The 23,654-nt window shown below is 52.8% G+C and overlaps 1 protein-coding gene across 1 annotated transcript; it reads left to right on the top strand.

Annotated features, from left to right (window-relative positions):
* The first annotated feature begins 1,429 nt into the window (after positions 1-1,429).
* On the top strand, positions 1,430-18,988 carry LOC124240492 (myelin and lymphocyte protein-like). The gene is made up of 4 exons (XM_046663604.1): positions 1,430-1,523; positions 12,807-12,962; positions 14,124-14,246; positions 18,420-18,988. The coding sequence occupies exons 1-4, from the start codon at positions 1,461-1,463 to the stop codon at positions 18,477-18,479; spliced, it is 402 nt and encodes a 133-aa protein (XP_046519560.1). The 5' UTR covers positions 1,430-1,460; the 3' UTR covers positions 18,480-18,988.
* Positions 18,989-23,654: the final 4,666 nt, after the last annotated feature.

Here is a 23,654-nt window from a genome sequence, read left to right as displayed (position 1 = left end):
AAAATTACTGAGTTGAGAAGAATTTTGTATGTTTTAATTGGTGAATACCGACAGAGAAATTGCCAAACAGCTTTGGATGGATTTGCTTGAGGGTTATCTCACCTTCTGCCAGTTGTGGTTGTCCCCACCAGAGTCTCCTTAAGGCGATGCAATGGACACCCTGTGTCTCAGGCCACCAAGGCCAGCTGCCCCGAGGAGGCTCACAGAGGAACTGTGGGATGTTCTCATTTCAGGTGCCTGGTCCCTCTCCGTGAGAGTCAGAATGGACAGCTCATGGTCATGGGTGTTTTTGTTTTTCTGAAAATGTGTCCAGGAACTGACTTCTCTCCACAGAAACTGGTAAGGAAACAGAGCTGTGTAGAGGGAAAGGGTGAGGGTCCCACCGGAGAGAGGGGGCGGTGCCTGCTGGGGCTGTGGGTGCAGTCACAGAAGTGCTGGGGAGTCTGAGCTGGGCCTGCCCTGGACTGTGGGCAGATTTCCGGTTTTAGGACTGTAGAAGAAAACCCAGTAATAGTATCTAAATTAAAATAAACTGGCAAATTCCTGGCATTTGATACTTGTTTAAAAATACAATTTAAAAAGGATAGAGAAATTTTGGTCCAGAAAATAAAAAGCAGCAGCAGAGGGTAGCAGAAGGACATGGGGAGGGGGAGTCGTCCCACTGCAGAGGCGCAGGGCCGCCCCTTCTGAGAGAAGGGCAGGGATCTGCTCTAGGCGGCCCTTCCTGTCCCTTGGATTCAATGCAGATCGGCCCCAGCGCGGCCTCCACCGTCCTCCTCCGGGGCTGGCAGGGCTGAGAGCAGCCTCCTCCCCTCAAAGAGACACAAAGCTCCAGCATTCAGAGGAGCGGACTCAGGGTGCAGAGTTCCCAGTGCCGGCTCAGAAGGTGCAGGGAGAAGGGGTGGTGGCCAGAGCTGGTCTCTACAACGCCCCTACAGACCCCCAGCGTGCAGCTGCGGGCAGAACGAGGACCTCTTACTACCGTGAGCATGGATGTGCAAGTGGCTCACGTTAACGCACTCAGCGAAAGATGAAGGCAACCCAGCTTAAGAACAGCTAAAGCAATGATGAGCCAAGCGGTGCCTTGGTGGGGAGTTTTGGGAGCCTAGTTATTGATGGTTCTCATTTTTAAGGGATAGTGATCCCCTGTGAAGAGGGCAAAGCGTGCGAAGCGCTTCGCCAAAGTGGCTTTTCCTACTCCCCACGGGTGATGGCACCCAGAGGTGGGACGCAGAAGTTAGGGCCCCGCCCCAGCTCTGCAAGCCCGCCCCCGGGCGGTTCAGGGAGGAGCCCGAGGCTATCTGGTGGGTCCCTTGGGGCGCGCAGGGCTGGCTCCGACGGGGCGGGGCGGGGCGGGCGGCGGCTGGGGCAGGGCACCTCTGCCCTTAACTCGCGCGCGGGGAGTCAGCGCAGAGCCGGAGCCGTGCGTCCTGCCCTGAGGCGGAAGCCAACAGGCCGGCATGGCCAGGAGCAGCGGCAGAGAAACTTTCACCGAGTGCCCTTACCTCTTCATCTTGGAGCTTGTGAGTGGCTGGCGCGCCTGAGCCGGGGAGGGGGCGCGATGGGCCTTGTGGCGCGCTATTGTGGGTGCCCCGCACAGCCCTCGGACCAGATCCTCAAGTTGCGCGGCTCCCAGGAGCATCGGGATAGCGGTGCCAGGGCGAGGCAAGTCTCCCCCAACCCAGTCGTTTGGCCCCTTCTAAACCAACAACAATGGGGGAAACAGTCTCCAGGATTTAGGTGGAAAAACCAAATTCGCAAATGGGTCAGATGTTGGAAGCAGGGCAGGATCCATCCGTTGCGCGCTGGTTCCGAAGCTGCGCTTCGACCGTCTTCCCAGAGGAATCCCTTATGGGAGAGCGACGTCCTAGTAGAGGTGCCCACTTTGTCCAGGGTTAGGATTTGGCTTACAAAAATCAGCAAAAGAAGCCTGAGCATCACCAACCGAGGTTTGGGGACTGGGTTGGTGTCGTAGGAGGAGCTGAATCCGCATTATTCTCTTCCGGCCTTTGAAAGTTTCCGGGGGGGGGCGGGGGGGGGGGGGGAAGAACGTATTTGTGGCAACTTTGACCTGTTTGCTTCGCCACAGTCATTCTGCCCTGTGTGTGGAGTGACCCCAAGGGAGGGGGCTGGCGGTGGTCCTGTGCCTCGGCTGACCTCCAGCAATCCCAAGGCCTCCCTACCTGTGGTTGGTCCCTCCTTCAGCTAGAACCACACAGCAGTGCAGGTGGCTGTGGGAAAGCACTTCCTACCCTGGGTTCCTTGTAAAGTGCTCAGTGTGTCCTTAGGATTCAGACCGCCCTCAGCCTAAACTCCCCAGGGGCCACCAGCCCTTACCTAGGAGGGGCTGCTGTGTGTCTACTGTGGGTGCTCAGACTGCAGCCACGGAGCCTCCTTTCCCTGCACCCCCGCTGCAGAAGAGTTGGTTGGAAGTTTGTCTTTAAACCTGACTGTTTAAAAAAGGGACCCCAGCTTCTTCTTGCCTGATTGGAGGTGGGAGGGTGTGATCAGCACAGGGAGCAGTCATCCATGTCATCCATGGAGGGTTTGGGGAAAGGGCTAAGGGGACTGAGGTTGCCTGGTGTATCACTGCATTTGTGAGGGTTGAGTTGAGCTCACACTTGCATGTATCCAGAGTGACATCAAGTCCTGGGGCCAGCCAGGGTCAAGGAAGTGGCATCTAGAAGAAACCCTGGACACCACTGCGCCCAGCCCCACCATTTGTAGATAGGGACACCCAGACCCAGAGTGGGGAGGGGCTTGCACCCACTGGCACATCCTTTCCCCAAGTGGCTCCTCTGGGTGTGTCTATTCAGCGCTTGGCCTGTGCTTGCCCGAGGCTGGACGTCTAAAGATGAGCGCACAGCACCCAGGACCTGGGATGAGTGGTGGTCGTTCCTTCAGAGGCCACTGTGTTTACAAAGGTAGATTCACGACCAAAAGAGGTGGTGGCTGATGGTGAGGTGTGATGGGCAGAGGGATTTTAAGCAACAAAAGATCCTCCTAGTGTCTCTTCAGTTGTCCTAATGAGGGGCTTCCTCTGGCTTTGCAGCTGTTTGGGGAGCACTGTGACAAGAATCATGAGAGGGTATTAGCTGGGCTTCATGCAGAAGACTCTGGGGCACCTCCTTCTCTTGCCTTCACAAGAGCTGGCTCAGGTGGCAGCAGGAGATGGCAGGTGGGGGGGGACCTGGCTTCACAAGGCACAGCCCAGTGCCCACTGCCTCCTCTTGGTGTCCCAGCCCAGAGGAAGGAGTGCCCCTGGGGGAGGGACAGCCCAGCCAGGCAGGTGGTCTGTGGGGGAGGGAACAGGAGGGTCCCCCCCATCCCACCAAATGAAAGGAGAGAGCAGAGGGTGGGAAATCTCAAAGCCCTGGGTTAGTGGAGACTTTCTCCTCCAGGGCGGCTTTGTGACCTGCAATAGTAGCGGCTTATAGATAATAATAAATAATTCTTTAATTATTATAATTAAAAATAAATAATTCTCCCTTGCCCAGAGCACTTCCCTCTCAGCTGTCTTAGAAGTTGTTTTTACTCCTCCCCCTTAGCCCCTGCTCCTCCTCTGACTTTGTGAGAGGCTCTGGATGCCTCTGTTTTCACCTCCAATCTCTTTCCTCCTCTCTAGATTGCAGGTGGCTCCCAGGGGGCAGGGAGAATGGAAAAGAAAGCAGACACCTGTCCTTTAAGTTTCCTCTGCACACTTTGTACACGTGAAGCTGAATGTGCCTTGGTGTGTAAGAGCAGAGAATGAAAGGGCCCAAGGCAGCCCTGGTCACCCTGGGAGAGTTTTTTTAAGTTATGGACTAGTACAAGGCAACAACAAAAAGGTAAACAAGCCAGTTAGAAAATGGGCAAAGGACTTGAATAGACATTTCGCCAAAGAGGATAAATGAATGGCCAATAAGCACATGAAAAGATATTCAATATCATTGGTCATTAGGGAAATGAAATGAAAACCACATTGAGGTATCATTTCACATGACTTAGGGTGGCTATTATCAAAAAACTGGAAAACAGCAAGTGCGGGCCAGGATCTGGAGCAATTGGAGCCCTCATGCATTGCTGGTGGGAATGTGAAATGGTTCATCTGCTGTTAAAATCAGTTTGGTGGCTCCTCAAAAAAAGGACCACATGACCCAGCAATTCCACATCTAGGTTTATAACCAAAAGGATTGAAGCAGGGACCTGAATAGGTACATGTACATGTGTGTTCATAGCAGCTCTAGTCACAGTAACCAGCAGGTGGGAATAGCAGAAATGTCCCCTGAAAGGATGAATGGACAAACTGTGACATATTCACACAGTGGAATATTATGCAGCCCTAGAAAGGGGGGAAGCACTGAGACATTCCACACAGTTGGAAACACTGAGCTGAGTCAAAGAAGCCAGACACGAGGGTCACGTATTGTGTGACTCCGTTCATATAAAATACCCAGAATGGGCAAATCCACAGAGACAGAGCACAAACTGGTGGTTTGCCAGGGGCTGGGAGGAGGGGAATGGGGAGCAACTGCGTAATGGGTGCGGGGTTTCCTTTTGGGGATGAAAATGTTTTGGGATTAGATAGAGGTGGTGGCTGCACAGCATTGTGAGTGTATTAAATTCCATTGAACTGGGCAATTTAAAATGGTTAGTTTGATGTTATGCGAACTTCAATTCAATTTTTAAGAAAACAAAAATTAAGAAGCATTTCAAATATTACAGACAAATATATATAATAGTTTAATAGGCACCCATGTAATTATCACTCAGCTTTGTCAAATCTTAATATTTTGCCGTATTTCCTTTTAGTATGAAGCAAATAAGCTTTTCAGGAGGCTTCTAAGCCCTGGATGTGCCGCTGTCTTACTCCCCTCCCTCCATCCTCAGGAGCCCCGGGTTGGATGTGGTGGTCCTGATGCCCAGGCAGGGTCAGCCCTTCCCTGTGCCCTGACTGCCTGTGAGCTCCACGGGGCACTGTTTGCTGTGTTTTCACACTTCATGGAAATAGTGTCGTCCTGTCATGTCCTTCTGCACCGAGCTTTCCATGCAACGGTGTTGAGGTTTATACACAGTGATGCTGTTTGTCCATTGATCTGATGATGGACATTTTGGCTCTTTCCAATTTGTGGCTTTTTGCTGTTGCAGACGGCATCACCAAAGAACATTCTTGTATTTGCCTCTGTGGTTACATGTTGGGAATTTCTTGGGGGACACACAGAGGATTGGACTCACTGGGTCGTAGGGAACGCACATCTTCATCTTCCCAGAGTTACCACATTGCTGTCCAAAAGGGTTATTCCAATTCACACAGCCATGGAGCGGAGTCACTGGGAAGCTTATGAAGCTTAATTAGGCTCAGGGGCCCCACTTGCCCAGGCCCCTTCCAAGACCCAGACTCATTTTTTATTCTTTTATAAAGAAAGTCCCCAAATTGTATAAGCTTCAGGCTAACCCTGGACCTTCCTGACTCCTGCCAGCAGCAGAAGAAAGTCCCCTTGTCCCTCATCCTGGCCACACTTGGTAGCATCAGACTTTTTAATTTTCTGCTAGTCCAATGAGTGTGAAATGCATGATTATTTTTCAAATCTGTCATCCAGCAAGTTGATTACTCAGAGTTCCTATTTCCTTGCCTGAGCTCCCAATATCCTGGAAGAGGCAGATGTGAAACCCTTGGCCTCCAGGACCAACAGGGTGGGGCTCACCTCCCCTCCCAAGGCAGGGACACTACCCACCAGAGCAGGAAGGGCAATGGCTCAGGGTGGGGCCTGGCAACCTTGCCCTGCCCAGCACCCCACCCCAGAGCCCCTGCCCTCTGAAAGCGCAGGGTCCTCACGGGAGGTGGAAGGCAGCCCAGCCAGGGGGTGTAACCCTTCCTCTCTGAGCCCCCGGATCCCATAGGCCACGCTGCTGTTGCAGGCGGTGGGTCCCAGTGCACCCCACACAGGCCCCGTTGGAATGCCCAGGGTCTCCCCTCCCCAACAGCTGCACTGAGGGTCTGCTTCTGGCCTGTTCCCTGTCCCCACCCAAGGGGGATGTTCCTTTTGCAACCACAGTCTCTGTTTCTTCCTCCTCCTCCTCCCTTCTAAGCCAGGGGCGTCCTGACCCTGGGCCCCCATTCACAGCACAGGATGTTAACCTAGGACACTGTTTGTCTCAGCTCATGCCAGGCCCCAAGAGGAAACTTCTCTCACAAAGTACCAGCAGATAACCCCCCAATTTCAGAATCTGAGAAGGAAATGCCTGCAAAGGGGTTGTGAAGTCATTAACCTGGCTCCCTCCCCCCAGCCTGTGTGCAGTGCAGCCCCTGAAAGAATGGCTGGAATGGAGAGAACTTTTCTGTGGACAGAGCCTGCTGGAGTGCCAGCCCCTCTCCAAGCCACCCCTCCTTGCATGCCCCTCAGGAGCTTCGGGACTCAGGAGTAGGGTCACCTGGTGGGAGACAGCGCTTGTAGGGTGCACTTTATGGGGTGGGGTGGGGTGGGGGAGCCACCTGGACTGGTTTGCGGTTTCCATTCTTACAGTGAAGTGGACACAGTAGTTACCAACATGAGCCTGATTCTGTGACCCAAAGTGACTGGGGACTTTCTGTTATTTGAGAGTGACCTGGGACCTGCCCTAGATTTTCACCTGTCTGGGATTCTCAGACCCCAGAACCAGGATGGGGCAGTGGGGTGGCAGGCAGGGTGACAGAACAGCTTTCTGGTGGGTGGTCCACATTCCGGCTCCACTGAGAAGGCCCCATGAGGACTCCTGGGATGAGAGACGTAGAAGCAGAAACCTGCCTTTCCAGAGGTGGGAGGAAACTGAGGCTCCAAGAGGGGCGGCAGCTTCCCAGGTGCCCCGGTCTCCAGGGTGGGACTTCTTGCAGTGACAGCAGGTCATGTTCAGGTTCCTGTGCTCACCCCGACACCTGGGATGAACTGCCCACAGCAGGAGGGATCATGAATAGGGGACCCTGCCCATCTGGGAGCCCTGGGCAAGGCCTGTCCCCTGCTTTCCCCCCAGGGAGTGAAGGGACAGCTCAGAGCCACTGGGGAGCTCACACCATCCTGGACCTGCTTGTCAAATACACACCCTGGGGGCTGGCCCCATGGCATAGTGGTTAAGTCTGGGGCGCTCTGCTTCAGAGTCTGGGTTTGCTGTTTCAGATCTCTGGCACGGACCTATACCACTCATCAAGCCATGTTGTGGCAGCAACCCACATACAAAATAGAGGAAGGTTTGCACAGATATTAGCTCAGGGCTAATCTTCCTCAAGCAAAAAAAAGAGGAAGATTGGCAATAGATGTTAGCTGAGAGCAAATCCTCCTAACCAAAAAAAAAGAAAAAAAAGACCATACTCTGGAGGTTCTGAGTCACTAGGTCCAGGGTGGGCCCAGGAATCTGCATTTGATAAGCACTGCACAGCCCCCATGGATTCAGCAAGGTTTGGAGTGGTCATCGAGGTCTGGAGTGGTCATCAATAAGCCAGCCCTCTCCCTCGACATTGTTATGGGGGAGAGGAGAGTGGGGACAGTTCTCAGTGAGAGGCTGGGGCAGGGAGCCAGGGGCCCTGAGGGTCTCCCAGGTTCAGGGCAGGCACCCTCTCTGTGCTGGCTCAGCCAGGGACCCTCATACAGTCCCCAGAGAGTGGGGGTGGCCCTGCTGCCCAGTGCATGATGGTGGGTGAGGCTGGCCTTCCCTGGCTGTGCCCACTGACCCCTGGCCCTGTGTCATCTTCCTGTGCTGTGGGCCCCTCTCTGTGGCTGTTTAGAAGGGGTGAGGACACTGCCCAGGTTTCTCCTTCCTCCTCTCTAAAGGGGGGAATTACAGGCAGAGGTCTCTCAGGGCTTTGCTCTGGGAGTTGAGAAGTGGTTTTTCCAGAACCAGAGGCCTGGTTTGATCAGCAGTCAGTGAGTCTGAGCTGTTATCTGGACACTGCTAAGTGTGATGGTGGGCTCAGCTCTGGGAGGGTCATGCATGTGTCATCACAACCAAGCTCCACTGAGAAAGATTGCTCTTAACTTTTCCCTAAGTCCCTCCTCGACCTGACCTGATGCAGGTGGGGTAATCTCTCTGTCCCAGTGCTTTCAGGAGAGCAGGAGGGTCCCAGATGCCATGGTAGGGAGAGCTCAGGCTCAGGTCAGGCAGGGACAAAGGCTGACTGTTGCACCCACAGGCCCACAGAGAGTGGGAGAGCGCCTTGGGCTGCTGGCTGAGGCCGGGTCTATAGCCTTAGGAATGGATGGCTCTGCTCTGGGCTCAGGCACATCCTCTGAGGGAAGGGCTGCGGGTGGGGGACTGGGCACCCCCGGGGCCTGCTTTGAAGTGGGAGGGGCCAGCCAGTCTAGACTGGATGGGGGCTGGGGCCTGACTCCTGATGGATCCAGAGCTGAGCCCTGGCTCCCACCAGTGCACAAGCCGGTGTGGGCTTCCTCCTGGCCACTCAAGCCTCAGTCCCTGGAAATTGTGTTTGGGACCAAAGTCCACCAATGGCAGGCCCTGATGAGATGGCCCAGCAGGTGTCCTCCTCGGGTGCTGATGGATGAGGACAGTGGGTGGCCCCCTCGTTCCTGGAGCACTGATGCCATGGGGACATGTGGCTGACTCCTCACAGGTTGCAGACTGTCCCGGGAGCAGGAGCAGCTCCCTGGATTCTCTGTGTCCTGGGCCCTGACTTGCCCTCTGCATTCTGGTGGAAGGTTTGGTTCCTGGTTGGCTCCTGCTGGGCACCAGTAGCATAAGGACTTCCTAGGGGGATGGACTGGCCTTGATTCTCTGCTCCAGGCTCTCTAGCTCTTCCAGCTCATGAATACTTGCCGCTCTGTCCACACTGGGGCAGAACCACCCCTGTGGTGAATCACTTTGATGCACCAAGGCCCTGGGGCCTGAGAAAATATGCAGGAACCAGAAAAAAAGCCTTGTCACCAGCCATCACACCTTGATCTGCACAGGCAGTGGAAGAGGAAGGCCCAGGGCCACCCAGCCCCTCTCAGCTGACCTGAAATTGCACCCCAGAGCCCCCCTCCTGTTAGAAGGCAGTTGGGCTGGAGGGGAGGGGGCAGGAAGAGGAGGAGGAGGGGGAGGACCCTGAAACTCCTGGATCCACCTTTGAAGGAGGCCCTTAGAGGGCCCAGGGCACAGGCTTTGGGGGCAGACACTCCAGGAAAACAGTAAAGGAGGAAGGACAGGAGATGAAGGCCACATCCTGACCCTGGCAGTAGGGGTGGGGGTGGGGGTGACAAAAGTTGTGTTGATGGACCCGGGGATGAGGACCACAGCCCTGTGTCTGCCGAAGAGGGAGCGATGTCCTTCAGGGTTTAGATATTTGGCTTGTTTTTGGTCTTAAACACACACCCTGGTGTACCTGGTGAGCCAGTGGAGGGTGGGGGAGGGGAGGCTGCCTCCCATGGCCGCCTCCTTTGGGTTCTCTGCTCCTCTAGACCCAGGGCGCCTGGGAGCAGGACGAAGGCTACTGGGCAGTCTCCTATCCCTCTGTGTTACTGTTCTCATGGCCGTTTCCAAAGCCGGCCCTACACATGGGAGATTTCATGGTGAATTGCCTGTGTGTGGCCTTGAGTGACTGCCACACGCAGTGCTGTCCTGACCTGGCTCCACAGCCAGCCTGTCAGAGCTGGCCCTCAGCAGCTGTGGGAGTGTGAGCGGGCCACTGTGCCTCAGTTTCTGCATCAATGAAATGGGGATATAATAGCACCCACCTCAAGGATTGCTGCGAGGACTAAGTGAGTGTAATGTCCACAAAGCTCTTCAAACCACGTGGTGCCCGCAGCTCCTGGTCAATAGGTATTAGGTGTAATTATCACTAATTTACTAATAAGTCAAACACCTGCTCAGATCAACTGGCGGACCCCCACTCAAAGAGGGCAACTGCAGGAGGGGCCATGAGGCCGATCCCCACCACCTTTGACCTTCCATGCCCTTCCCGGGCAGGGTGTGTGAGGCAGGGGGAAAGTGAGATTAGGGGGTGGGCTGGGCTGTGGAGACACACGTGACTTGTCCCTGGGGTCCCCAAGCACTGCAGAGACAGCACCCTCTGTAGGGCTTTCCAGTGGCTCCTGTGCTCAGAGCTGTCCCTGCTCAGACTGATGGGGTGGCCAAAGGGAAGAAGGGGCTGTGGTAGTCCTGTCATGCCTTCTCCTGTGGCAGTGGGGACTTCCTGAGCCTCCCTCTGCACCGCCCTGCCAGCCTGGTGCCAGGCCAGGTTGGGGGAAAGCTCTGTGAATTCTGAAAGCCGAGCAAATTGCTGCATCTGCCCGAAGGCGAAGGAACCAGTTACCAGTGGGCCCGGAGCAAACCTTTAAAACTGATTTGTTATCAGAGGCAGCGCTTCACCATCTGGAGGGCGTTGGTTCAGGGAGGGGGCAGCCTCTGGCACATAATCATGCCCCACCTCCCCAGTCTCCATCCCGCCCTGTGGCTGCTTGGTGATAAGCCAGGGATGGTTGGACTGAGGGCCCTGGCGGGAAGGAACTGCCAGCTTTTACATCTTAGGACTCTTTTCAGAATCAGCCCCACAGTCCTCACTGCTCTCCATTTGTGATGCTCCTTTGGTGCAGGTGGCATGGTGGGGCTACGTTCTCTGTCCTTGGGGCCCAGCTTACCCAACACCTCCACCCGGAAGCCCACCTAGGGGCACCCCTTTCCTGTCCTGGAGGCCTGTGCTTGTGGTCAGTCTCCCACCTGGACCCTGAGTCTGCCCATGTCCCGGCCCAGACGGTGCCCTCTGAGACATTTGTTCTCAACGTGCATTGGTGGGAAAGGGGTAGGGGTCCATCTCCCGCCTGGCTAATGTTTATGAATCACAAAAGAGTCATTGACCTCCAAGGGCCGACAGAGAGTGAAACTGACAGTTACCACCACTCCGAGGGAGACCCCAGGACCCCCAGAGAAGTGCCGGCCATTGATGGACAGTTTCTTCTCACTGTCGACAGGTGCACACCTGTTCTGCTGGCTGACCACATCACTCACCTGTTTGGTGACTCCCATCCATACCTTTTGTTTATTTGCACCGGAGCCTCTCCCTCCTGTCTGGTCTACATTTGCATGGATTTTGTCTCTTAGGGCTGGCTTACTGTATTTTTCATGGAACCTCTTTGTTTCTGTTCATCCTGTGGGTAAATCCAGAGGGTACAGGTGTGGTGGGAAACATTTCCACCCAGACGAGGACAGGCCTCTGTGAGAACCCCCAGCTTTGTGGTCTAGGGCAGTGTCCTTCCCTCAGGAGCTGGTGACTGTCCTCTGTCTGGGGCGGGAGGCTGACACTGGTCAGCGATTGTCTGTCATGCTCATGGCCGGTGCTGGGGAGCAGAGGGCTAGCCAATACTATGGTGATTCTCTCCTGATGCTTCTCAGCTAAGAAGCTCAGAGAACCCCTATGAGGACAGTGGTGTCTCTTACCCAGCAGGTGGGCAGCAGGGACAGGGAGACGAGGTCAAGGTACCACTTGAGTTCACAGCATAGGGGACGTAGGCCTGGGAAGCAGCCCGTCCTCAGCCCCCAGATGCTCAGGAGATGGTGCAAGGGTCACAGCACCTTGGAACCTCTGACTGCAAAGCCATCTCCCCTGTATCCCAGCCCATGCCCAGCACAGCCCTTATTCAGGTGGTGATGGTAAATGAGGCTGAACTGATGTCACTGGGATGCAGAGGGACAAGGAAAAGGGAAGAGAAGTACAGAGAGTCCCAGCTTGGGGTGTGCTTGTCCACAGGGGAGCGGGACTGTGGCACTGAGGGGTGTTGTGACCCTCATGTCTGTCCTTATGCTCCTCTTTGCCTGGGCCTCACTGACCATGTGACCATCAGCTGGGGTGTCTTCTGGGTACAGACAGGGGAGTGCTGCTCTCTTGCCCATGCTCAGCCACCTGAGGAACCTGGCTGACCTGGACCCTCTCTCCAGCCCCAATGCCAGTATTCAGAGCACTTCCTGGACTTGGGGAATCAAGAGATCAATTCTTCTAAAAAAATGTTAATGACAGAGTGTGACTAATTTATTTTGCTAATAAAGACCAAAAGAATCTTCTGGACACTACCATGTCATAAAAGAAAGGATATTTTTACGTGAAAAATATTAGGAATGGGGGCCGGCCCCGTGGCTGAGTGGTTAATTTCCCATCCTCTGCTTCGGCGGCCTGGGGTTTTGCTGGTTCAGATCCTGGATGTGGACGTGGCACTGCTCATCCAGCCATGCTGAGGCAGTGTCCCACATAGCACAGCCAGAAGGACCTACAAGTAGAATATACAACTATGTAACGGGGGTTTGGGGAGAAGAAGGGGAAAAAAAAGGAAGATTGGCAACAGATGTTAGCTCAGGTGCCAATCTTTAAAAAAAAGAAAAGAAAAGAAAAAAATATTAGGAAGGATATAATCTCAGGATTAGCCCTTCTAATGATCATACTGGATGGTATAAATCCTTTCTTGGGATGATGAATTAATTAATTTCCATGTGGCTCAGTTTCCCCATCTGACAAATGGGTCAGTACCTTGCTCATAGGGTTGTAGGAGGACTAACTGGGTTAAAATTTGTAAAGAGCTTAGGACAGTGTCCTAATATAAATGTGGAGTAAGTGCTTGTTATATAAAAAGAATTAAATTGTCTTTAAAAAGTGAATAAAGGCAAGCAGAGCATTGGGCAAGACTGACACTACAGATCCAGGCTAGAGCCTTGGGGCTGAAAGAGTCATTCTTGGTGAGGAAATGCCCCCCGCTGTTCTCTGCCTCTTTCCTGTTCTTCTGCCCCTCGTGCCCCAGCGTGACCTCTGGGTCTGGCCCTTCCTGGGCGTGGGCTCTCCTGGCCCGATGCTCACCCTGCCCTCCTTCCCTCTGCAGGTCTTTGGGGGCCTCGTGTGGATCCTGGTCGCCTCGTCCCTGGTGCCCCTCCCCCTGCTCCAGGGCTGGGTGATGTTCGCGTCTGTCTTCTGCTTCACAGGCACCACCGTCCTGGTCTTCCTGTACATGTGTGATGTCGACTGTGGGGATACCCTGGTGAGTCCCAGCCTTTTTTGATGGGGATGGGTAAGACCCTCTGCTTTTCCTGGGAGGCTGGCTTTTCTAGTCCTGGGTGGTGCTACCCTCTAGCTGTCTCCCACCCATGTTCCAAGGCTGAGCTGGCTGAGCCTTCAGCTCTGAGCTGTGCACAGTAGCCCGGGTCTCCCTGCAGCCAGGACGTCAGGAGAAGGTGACGGCAGAGGCTGACTGTCACCGTCTGCTCTGCTTCCTCCTGCGTGACTGCCTTTTTCATGGGTAACCAGCTGCCCAACCCCCCTGCCAGCCTACCTGCACCTGCCAGGGGCCTGTTGGCACCTCCCATAGTCCAGGAGGGCTGGTTTCCATCCCCTGGGAGCAGGGTCCTGGGGGCTGGCCTTGGCTGCCCAGTGCGAGGCCATGCTTACTGCCCAGCTCCATGTCGCAGCTTCTAAAGCCGAGTCACCAGAGAGGGACTTGGTAGGGGGAACGAGATGGCCTGTGGTCTCTGTTCTGCATAAATTCTTCCTTAAGGCCCATAAAGAGGGTGGAACTTACACATGGACCCCTGCCCCTTATGTCCCCTGGAAGGGATGGGGCCATTTGGCTTGGCCTCAGACTCTCAAATGGTCTCCTACTTACACTTGTGAAGTCACTCTGAATTACAGCTACTCATCCAGTCTAGTACTTTCTTGCTTCTAAACATACCTGGAGCCCCCTGCCTCCCCCCTAGAAAAATGAAAAACAACAACAACAATGGAAATGGCCTGAGCCTCTCTCCCCTACATTGGTCACTGAGGCCACATCAGAACCAGGACCGTGACCATGGATGACACTTCTCAGGTCCAGAACCAACTTCTGCCTACTCAGTCCCAAGCTGCCCCCCTCACTTCGTCCCCCATCAAGGGAGAGCAGTGTCCCTTCTCCAATGAAGTCCTTCCTCTGCCCCCAAACCAGTGAGATGAAACTCAGCTGGACCAACAACCTCTGTGAGGAGGGGTTGGGAGATGTGGTGATGGTGGATGGGGTGGGGGGAGCCAAAGGAAGTAGCAGAAGATGACCAAGGGACCTGAGCCATGCCTGGTGGGGACAGGTGGGTTGGAAGGGTCTTGCTGGACCACAGCTGCCCCACATCCCCATGTCCAGCTCCCCATCTCTCTGACGGCCATATTGACCCTGCAGGATAGAGTCTACCATTGGATGGCCTTCCTGTTTTACCTCTGCGCCTTCATCCTGGAAGTTTGGGCCACCATTATCATGGAACACGGTGACTACTTCACATACCTTGAGAATGTCTTCGCTACGGTGAGACTCCCAGTCAACCTGCCCATGTTCACAGCTCCCACCGCCCACTGACAGGGTCTGAGCGGAAGGCTGACTGAGGCCTCCTCTCTTTTTTTAGTTCACTGAATTTTGAATGAAATAACCTTCCCCTCATTTCTGAAGACACAAAGCCCAGAGAAGAGAGGGGATGTGCCCAATACTCCCTTCGTCATCTGGTCAGGGCTGTGCTGCCCAGGCCTGGGATAGCCCAGGGTCTGAGCTTGGGTGGGCTTTGCAGAGGGCAGGTGTGTGAGGTCGTGACCACTGATGCCCGGCACCATCCGAGCTCTCCGTGAACCATCGTATTGAGCCCTCACAGCAGCCCTGAGGTGTGGGCGCTGTGTCATCGCCATTTCACAGATGGAGAACCAGGGCACCACGAGCAGGATAACGTGCTCCAAGGTCACCGGGAATGGGTGGGGCTGGTGTCAGGCCAGGTGCCCTGTCAGCACCCTCAGCACCAGCTTGGAGCAGTGAGTCTGGCCCCTGGGTGTCCTGGCCCCCTGAGCAGTCTTCCATGGAAGCACAGTCAGGGGTGGCAGACTGAGGCCTGGGGTGAAAATCGAGTGGCCAGGGTCTCCCCAGGCCCTGGCTCTGGGCTGGGCTGTGGGGAGGCCCTTCTGGGCCCAGCGAGTCCAGACCCCCAGCTGTGGGTGTTTGCTGTGCGATCAGGCCTCGGCTCCTGGTGACGGTGTCTCCTGCCCCACAGCTCTGAGCACCTGTGGGAGGAGGAGGGGCCGGAGGTCACGTCTCCACCAGCTCCCCGTGCACGTCCCCTGTGCTCCCTGAGCCTCGGCCTGCTCCTCTGTGAAATGGGACGGCGATTCCTGTCCCTTCCCCTCGAGGACTGTGGAGTGGATGTTGAACAGCTTCCTGCCGAGGCCTCACAGGAGCCCTGGGAGGAACGGGGCTTGAGCCTCATTCAGCCGTCAGTAGAACAAACCCGGGGGCCGACTGTGTGTGACTGGGGGCACGGTGTGTGCAGGTCTCTGAGCTCTAAAAGGAACGTTCTCCACTGCGGGGCCTGACCCACTGGTGGGGGAGGTCATGTGAGGTCATGACATGGATTTTCTTTCTATGGAATGGGTCGGAATGACAGGAGTAAGAGGATGTATTATTTCATAAACATTTTTCCAGAGCTGTGCATGGTGGGCTTGCACCACTTTGCTAACCCACCATATCGGATGTATTTCTAGCCATGGGTATTGTTTAAAAAATAAGAAAATGTTTCAGAAATAGCACTCCTCAGATTTCTAGAGGTCAACTTATGAATTATGGAAATCCCGAGGTCAAACGTAATGACAGATCACAAGATGTCACCTCCAGGAGCCAAAGCTGTGCTGTCCCCACATTTGGGGGAGGACAGAGTGGAGCCTGAGAGAAATCCCACAGGGCGAGGAATGTTTGGCTCTGCGAATGGTTCCTCAAAGTCTTGTCTGCTGGTCCCTGTGGGCTAATCCCCTGCCCCAAGGAGTCCACATGCTCCTCTTAAGCTCTCAGCCTGCTCACCAGGTCCATCAACATGGCCACTTCATGGTCCCTGCACCCCTCAAATGTCCCGCAGTGTGGGAATGTCTCCCATATTGGCTCATCTCCCAAGATGGCTGGTTTCTAAACAGCAGCACAGCCGGGCAGCCCCTAGGTTGCTCTTCCTTCCCTTGGGAGGCTGGTCATCCTCCTCTTCAGTCATCCTTCAAATGACACTATATCATCTCTGCTCTTCTAGAGAGCCTTATATCTCCCCCATCCCAATTCCAGAAGCCTTCTCTCCGAATAGACATCAGCAAGGCATTTGCCGACAAATTCCGTAAAGTTATTGCAGACAACAGTAATGAAATGTAGATGGAACATGGCTAGTGGGTCAGCACTTGACAGAACAACCCAGATGGGGTGGATCAATGCCCCTGCCCGCTGGACCGACCTCTAAGTGAGAACCACTGGGCTCTGCCGTGTTCCGACTTCTCTTTTACTTTTTATGGAAATGCAACAGATCCAGAGAAGTGAGCAGGATGCAAATGCACAGCTTGATGAACTTCCATAAAGTGAACCCCTCTGTGTAACAAGAATTCAGATTAAGAAATAGGGCATCACAAACAGCTCCTAGAAACCCCCTTCCTGTCCTGCTGCCATCTCTGTGCACCCACACCGAGGATGACCACGGGCCTGACTCCTAGCTGCCTAGCTTGATTTTGCCTGCTTTTGAACTTCTTGTGAATGGAACTGCACAGTGTGTGTCTTTTCTCTCTGGCTTCTTTCTCTCCGCCTTAGGTTTGTGAGGCTCGTCCCACTGTTGTGTGGAGATGCAGACTGTTTCTTCTCGTTGTAGAGTATTCCATTCATGACTATCCCAGCGTCTCTTTATCCAGGACACAATTGATTGTGTCCCCCTTTCTGTTAGCTGAGTTGGAGAAACGTGAGCACGCCCAGGCAGAGTCAGGAGTGCCAGAACCAGGAATCACGATGTTCTCAGCGGGCAGAGGCGCTGGACTGACACCATCAAGGGGGACACAAGCCTGGTTCAATGTGAAGTCCCGCCTGTCTGTTCAGAATATCAGCTGTGTCTGTGCACAGGGGAAGGAGTCCTGGTCACTCAGGGTTCAACCCCAGACCCTGCCCAGCCATCACACGGCCTCCCATGGTCTCGGGGAGGCCCGTCCGGGCTGTGGGAGGCATCTCAAGACCACCTCCACACACCCGTGGCCTTTGGGAGCATCTGGTCTGCCTCTCGTCCTCTATGACTCCTAACTGGGACCTTCCTTAGAAGCTAAGCTTCTCCCCCGTTTGCTGACAGCAGAGTGTGTGCACCAAAGGGATCCCTGGGGTTGGTGGGAGCCGACTGAGGGGAGCTGGAAATTTCTGCAGAAATCTGGAGGTTTCTGGATCCTAACAGTGGGGGGCAATGACGGCAGCCATTTAGGAGAGAGGTTCCTGAAAACGTAAGGATGTCCTTTCATGTCCCTGCTGTCTGTGTCCCCAAGGTCCCATATCTTGCCCTCACTTGGAAAATAAGCTCTGTGTCCTGTTCCTGTGGGGACTTCTGAGGCTCCTCTGCCAAGGGCTCTCGCTGGGTCTGGAGTTGCCCGGACAGTAACCTGTTCCCACCTGACGGGCTGAGGTGTTTTGGGGGCTGTTCACCCATGGTGACTGCCCCTTTCAGGCGGGCTGCCTCAGAGATACCGGATGAGCTCTCCTAGATGTGTGATCAAATACTCGGCTGACTCATCGCCTCTGGCCAACGAGGGGGAAGGGTTCGCCCTGTGTGGGGCGGGAGAGGGCAGGCCCGGTGACGGCTGGTGTCTCTGGGCATTTTCACGGGTCACAGACGCGTAGCCACCCTAAGTGTCGTGCCTGGTTGGACACTCCTGACCCCACGCCCCAGGTCACAGATCCAGGAGCAGATATTGGACTCGGGGGCAGCAGGCCTTTAGGAGTAGATGGTGCCCAGTGAGCACAGCACGTCAGGAGCCTGACAGGCCACAGGTGACCATTTGCCACCTTTCCAGGGCCTTTGTTCCCAGTGTCAAAACAGCCGACTGGATCTCCCCAGCAGCTTTCTCAGGAGCCCCTCCTTTGCAGCATCTCACAATCCCGCCTCCCTGTCCCTGTCCCTCAGTCCTGTGAGCCTGGCTCCTCGCCCGTGTCTGTGAGATTATGATCCTTGAATAACATTCTGATGGGCCTGAGGACGTCCAGGCAGCATCAAGACCTTGACCAGAGCCAGCAAACCCTGTGTTCGTGTTCTCCAACCGAGGCCGCTGGGCTCACAGCTGGTGGACCCGGCTCTTCCTGGTGGGGAGGAAGGAAGGTTCCCATGGAGAGCAGCTGGTACTCACCTGTGAGTATCATTTGAGGGGCCTCTGTGGATCCCCATTTCCAGTTGATGGCACCAGCATGATGGTGTGAGATGGCAGATAGTTGACCCTGCAGGCTATGTCCAGTGGCGTCATTAGGTCACCTGGAGCTCTGTGCCGAAAGCATTCAGGGCCACATCTGTGCTCAGCAAGAAAGGATGTCTGTGTGGGTGATGGGAAGGAGCGGCGGTCCACACTCTTCATGTCTGTCATCCCAGAGCACTGTGGGAGCAGCCAGCCCAGTGTGGATGACCCCTGCTTTGCCATGTCATCATTAATTAATGGTCTTTTATTTTTGTTTCAGGTGTTTTCATGCTTAGCCACTCTGCTGTACATGTACCATGCGTTTTGTCCATGCTACTGATAGACTGAAGTCTAGCTGAAAACCCAAACAGTGATAACTGACTGGCCTGCCTTCCAGCATAACTTTTTAGCATGCAGAAATGCTCTTGATGGTGGAAAAAAGAAACCAAAAGAAGAACAATGCTGTGTGTCTTGAGGGAGTTATGCTGACTCTCCCATGTCCCCTCCTGTCAGGGTTGGGACTTGCTGGCTTTAACCTCCAACTCCTGAGCCATCTTTCTTTCAGGGTCATCGCCTATTTGTGAAAGGGTCAGTGGGGTGGAGTGTGGGGACTGTGATCTGAGAGACCATGAACAAAGATCCCCTCCTGATCCCTGGACCGGATCTTGCGAACTCTCTACTGGAATCTTCCACAGGCTCTTTTGAGCCCCCATCTGGTGGTGTGTTTCTAAGTCTTCATGGAGATTCTACCTGTCATAAGGATAAAACTCACCCAACAAGTACTTGCAGATGTCCACGGGGGAAGATGATAAACTTTTGAAATACTTTATAAAGGGCCTTTGCATTCAATACTTTTCTTAGGTATTTTTGGTTTTGTTTTGACTCCCCAGTATCAGGACCATCTTTCCAGCTTTCTTTCAGAGGAATCCTGGGCTTAGACTGAATCTCTAGAGGCGGCATCAAGTGTCAGTTCAGATGACAGCTGTGTGTGCTCAGCCACTGCTCTCAGGGAGCCTGGCACTCGGTCTCCCACCCTCCCCAGCTACTGGGGGCCTCAGATGGCTTCACCTTTCTGGAAACTCACCAAGTACCAGCCTGGGGGTCCCCTTCTTTTTCACACAGGACAAAGGGGTCTGTGCTCAATTAAAAAGTCCTCAAGCCACAAGAAACCAGGTGCAGAAGTTTCCTCTCACTCTGTGAAGCTGATGAGAGATGTTCTGGGCAGTGGGCTGTGTGTTCTGTTCCAATTAGTGATGTGGATAATCAACTGCTTTTAGCATTTCCTTGGGCCACTCCATAGGGGAGGAAGGGGACCAGACTGCAGAGTGACAGGAAGTGAGGTGACAAGTGCTGAGTGCCACATCCTGAGGATGAGATGCCCGGGTTGAGAGGAGAGGAGATAATGGGATGCGGGCACTCAGTGAGGAAACCTGAGAGTCAGCTCCTGGCATGAAGTGCTCCTTCATCCCTTCACTCAAAGAATCCATGATGTTCCAGAGCTGGGGCTCTAGACCAGGAGCCTCAGAAACTGGTCAGCCCCCAGCCGTGGAGGCGGACGGGCAGGGCTGGCTGACCTCTGGCTCGTGGCCACGAGAGCAAAGCTTCCAGCCTCAGGTGGAGGTTTGACTAGTTGACATTTTCCTTCCCTCCCACCTTGGGGACCCCATGACTAAATTGGGTCTCAGTGGCATCTCCAGGATGTCCTTTGTTATCCCAGGATAATTATTCCAGAAAAGGGCCACTTTTAGTGAGTTCACATAAAACAAAACTTAAGTAAAAACTTCATAGTAAATTAGAAGCAAAAGGTTTAATCGGAACTTTATCCTGGAAAATTAAAGTTCAAATTAAGAAATGCTGGGAAGCTGGTCACGTGTTTAACAAAATATGCAATCAAGTGTTGATCGAGGAAGTCTCGTTTTTTCAACAAAACCACCGATCTCAGTCCGAGGAAGCAGCACCGTGATGCCGACCGAGGCCCTTTGTTGACCCTTGTCCCAAAGAAGAAACCAAATGGTTGTTCGAATTTCCAAGAGTTTCTCATGTTTTGAAATTTTAATCATTCTCTTGAAAGTAACTTTGACATGGTCTTTCTCTGTTTTCTCTCTTTTAGCTGCAAATTGTGCTCAGGATAAATCCCTTATTAGTCCAAGGCTTTGCAGATGATGCTCTGACATGACTCTCGTTCCTCCCATCCCGAGTCAGTATGAAATTTTTGGTTTCATTTGGCATTTGATTTTCACCCTATTCCCCTTGGGTGTTACTGGGATGGGCAGCCTCAAACAATGGCCTCTCCTGGTCTTGCTTTTCCTCCCCCCACACCACCCTCCTCCCCCAAGCCACCCACAGTGGTTTCCTTTGGCAAATACTATCTAGACGTGGTACTTGTTCGGAAAGTGTCAGGATGCATTAAATGCACAGTTTTCCAGTTTTCTTTCCCTTACACATTCATGTGTACATTTCAAACACAGATGTCCACCCTGGAAACTACAGAAAATTATCAGGAAGAAAATTTAAATGATTAGCAAACCTACTAATTAGAGTAAACATTATTAACTTTTTCATTGCGTATCTTTCCAGTCTGTTCTTTGCATTTACACATACTTTTTTTAAAAAAAAATTGGGACTATATTACACAGTCTTATATGAAGTTTCTTTTTAATTTAGCATTATTTTGTAAGTGATTTTCTGTTATCTTTAATGGGTACAGACCATTACAATGTGTGGCTGTACTCTCTTTGTGACTACGTCCCTATTGTTGAATATCTAGTGGTTTTTCCCCCTAATTTTTCCTATTAAACCTAATACAATGGCATCTTGAGCCTTTTTAAATATCCGGTGTCCTCACCGGAAAGGGCAGGTGTAGAAAGATCTAGTCTTTCTTGTCCCCCTGAGGGATCTCACGGGCTTACACAAGGTTGTGAGCCCGAACCCCATACAGATTTAATCAGGAAGAGAAGTCTGGCCGCAGCCTGAACCAGCGGACCCCACAGCGCAGCCCACCCACGCCTCTCCTCTGCCACCACCACCAGCACCGCGTGTGCTGTGGCACCCTGTTCACCTGCAGTTCCTTGGCCGTTCCCCACAGCGACCAGGACGCGGACTGAGTTCTTTCTTCCCTCTTTTGCCGTCATATGGAAAACATTTCTGACCTAAAAGACAAAGTTCTTCATAAACATTACACCTTAATACAATTCTGAAGCAGGAACTGGAGAGACCTCCTTACACACACGCACACGTGGTGAATCGTCCATCATCCTCGAAGTCCACGAGCACAAACTTTCCCCAAAGGAATCCTCTCTTGGGACTGTTTCTTCAGGAGAAAAATGGAGATAAGGCTTTCTCTTCCTATTTCACAGCATTGTTAGAAGTTTCAATTGAGGTAACTTTTAAAGGAAACCGAAACTGTACAACTCACTATACCCTATTTTAATGAATGAAATGCAAGAAAAGAAAAAAGCTGCTGATTATACTTTGACATGGTTTATAATTGATTGATTAGAAGATATATCCCAATATTGGAGGTGTTAAAATATGAAAAAATGTGCCTCTTAGAAATGATGAAATGCAGTATATAGAAAGCATCAGCATAGGACTGGATCTCTGTGCTAAGGATTATGCTCAACTGAGAATAGAAAATTAGGAAATATCTGTTTATTATGAACTACAGGAAAATCTGCATTTTTTTGGCATATTTAAAAGGGCAGGAACTATGAAGCTGTTAACTAAACTGCTCACATGGCGGCCCCCTTTCCCATAAAATGTGGTTAAAGGAAAAGGGAGCTCCAGTCCACATCTGTGGATAATCTTACAGGAAATCATCACTTACACAAGAATTCTTCAAAGGGATTAACTTCCAAAAGGTATAAACTGGGACCAAAGACATAAAATACTGTAAACAGATTTTAAATTCTATAACTCAATTGACATTGAAGAAACAATATACATATTCAATCACAAACTCAGTAAATGATCATTCCATGTGGTATAAACACCATGTGTGCAGCACGAGCTCAGAGGGAAGTTGACCACTGTAGGGAACATCCTGGAAAGAGTGGCTGAAACTCACCGGGAACAGGCTTCAGTTTCAGGTGCCTGCAAACAGCCCAGCAGGTCACTTCCCATCAAGAGCTGGACATTCACGGCCACTCCAAGCTTCCTACCCCCGCCCCACGGCTCCTCTCAGGCTCTGCTCCCTGAATTCATTGCCACATACATTTCGTTTCTAATTCTAAGACAGACTGCTAATGCTACCTTAGCTTCAGGAAGGAGGAAATTTAAAGGTTGTCTCCAAATTCTGTTACCGACAATACCTCCGAAGTCACCATGTCATGAGACCTCAACTGGTAGCCCCCACGAAGGGCAGCAGTCAGGAAAGCCACTATCGAGTGACTAAAATTTCAAGTTCCATTATTTACTTACTCAGATCAGCTCTGTGTCTCAGAAAAGTCATGCACCAAAGCTTTTCCTCACTGTTCCTCTTGCCCCATCCCCACCGCCCACCCCAGCTTCCCCTAAGGCTTAACTGGGTATTTAATTAGCATGCCTACCTCAAGTATCCTGGTATCAAAATCGTCGTATGTTTCTGGAGGGAGAGAAGAAACAGGCATACAGATAAATGTGTCTGTACAGTTAGTATATGAAAGCACTTTTCAACACAGGCACCATCACTGACTTTTAAGTGAGAAGAATCTCAGATCTTTTGGTGCCACTCCCAAGGCCACACCCTGGTCGTCCATCATCCCCAGAGACGGCTCCACCACTAAACTCATCACCTCGGCCACCATCTCCCTGACTGCATCCTCCTAACCCTCCAGCTCGCTCACTCGTGCACTCCCAAGACAAGGGTTCTTGGAGCTCCCCAGCACCTCCAGACTCTTGCCCACTGTCCTCCCCTTCCCTCTCACTCCCTGTGGTCCTCACAGCCTCTCCCGCTCGGCCAGGACACCACAGTCCATCACCTCCACCAGATCTGGTGAGTGTCCTCAACTCCCTCACCGTTTTCTCCCTCCACCGCACTATCCAGGCCTGAATCCAAGCCGCTGTCTGGCCACACCTGCCTGCTGGGTGCTGCTGGAGAGAAGTCAAAGCATAGTGCACACCTGGGCCACTAGAAACTCATGGTCTCAAACTCACTCATGTCCTCCCTGCTGCCTGCTGGCCTTTCAGGTCCCTTTAGTTAGTTCTCTCCCCACTCACCACACAGCCACTTCAAACACTCTCTGTGTGCTTCTATTTTTATCAACTTTTTACTACAGAAAATTTCAATCATATCCAAAGATACAGAGAAGAACAAAATGGAAGGTTATGCACCCATTAGCCAGCTTCAGCAATTATCACCTCATGGCCAATCTTTCCTCTGAACTCTGTCCAATTCTCACTCCACTGGATAATTCTGGAGCCACTCCCAGTCACCCTGCCTTTTCATTAATATTCTGCTGGCCGTGCTCATCAGTGCCCCCAGCCTACTTTCAGCAGATGACCCCACCTCCTCCTCACAGACTAAATGAGGTCACCA

The sequence above is a fragment of the Equus quagga genome, chromosome 5 (genome assembly GCF_021613505.1).
Source record: "Equus quagga isolate Etosha38 chromosome 5, UCLA_HA_Equagga_1.0, whole genome shotgun sequence".
In the NCBI taxonomy this organism is placed as follows: Eukaryota; Metazoa; Chordata; class Mammalia; order Perissodactyla; family Equidae; genus Equus; species Equus quagga.
This window is presented reverse-complemented; position numbering and strand designations above follow the sequence as displayed.

Excerpts from the sequence above, each read along its gene's own strand:
- LOC124240492 (XM_046663604.1), top strand. The coding sequence starts at position 1,461 with ATGGCCAGGAGCAGCGGCAGAGAAACTTTCACCGAGTGCCCTTACCTC. Across the intron at positions 12,963-14,123 it reads TCGACTGTGGGGATACCCTG|GATAGAGTCTACCATTGGAT; the intron begins GTGAGTCCCAGC and ends TTGACCCTGCAG. Across the intron at positions 14,247-18,419 it reads TTGAGAATGTCTTCGCTACG|GTGTTTTCATGCTTAGCCAC; the intron begins GTGAGACTCCCA and ends TTTTTGTTTCAG.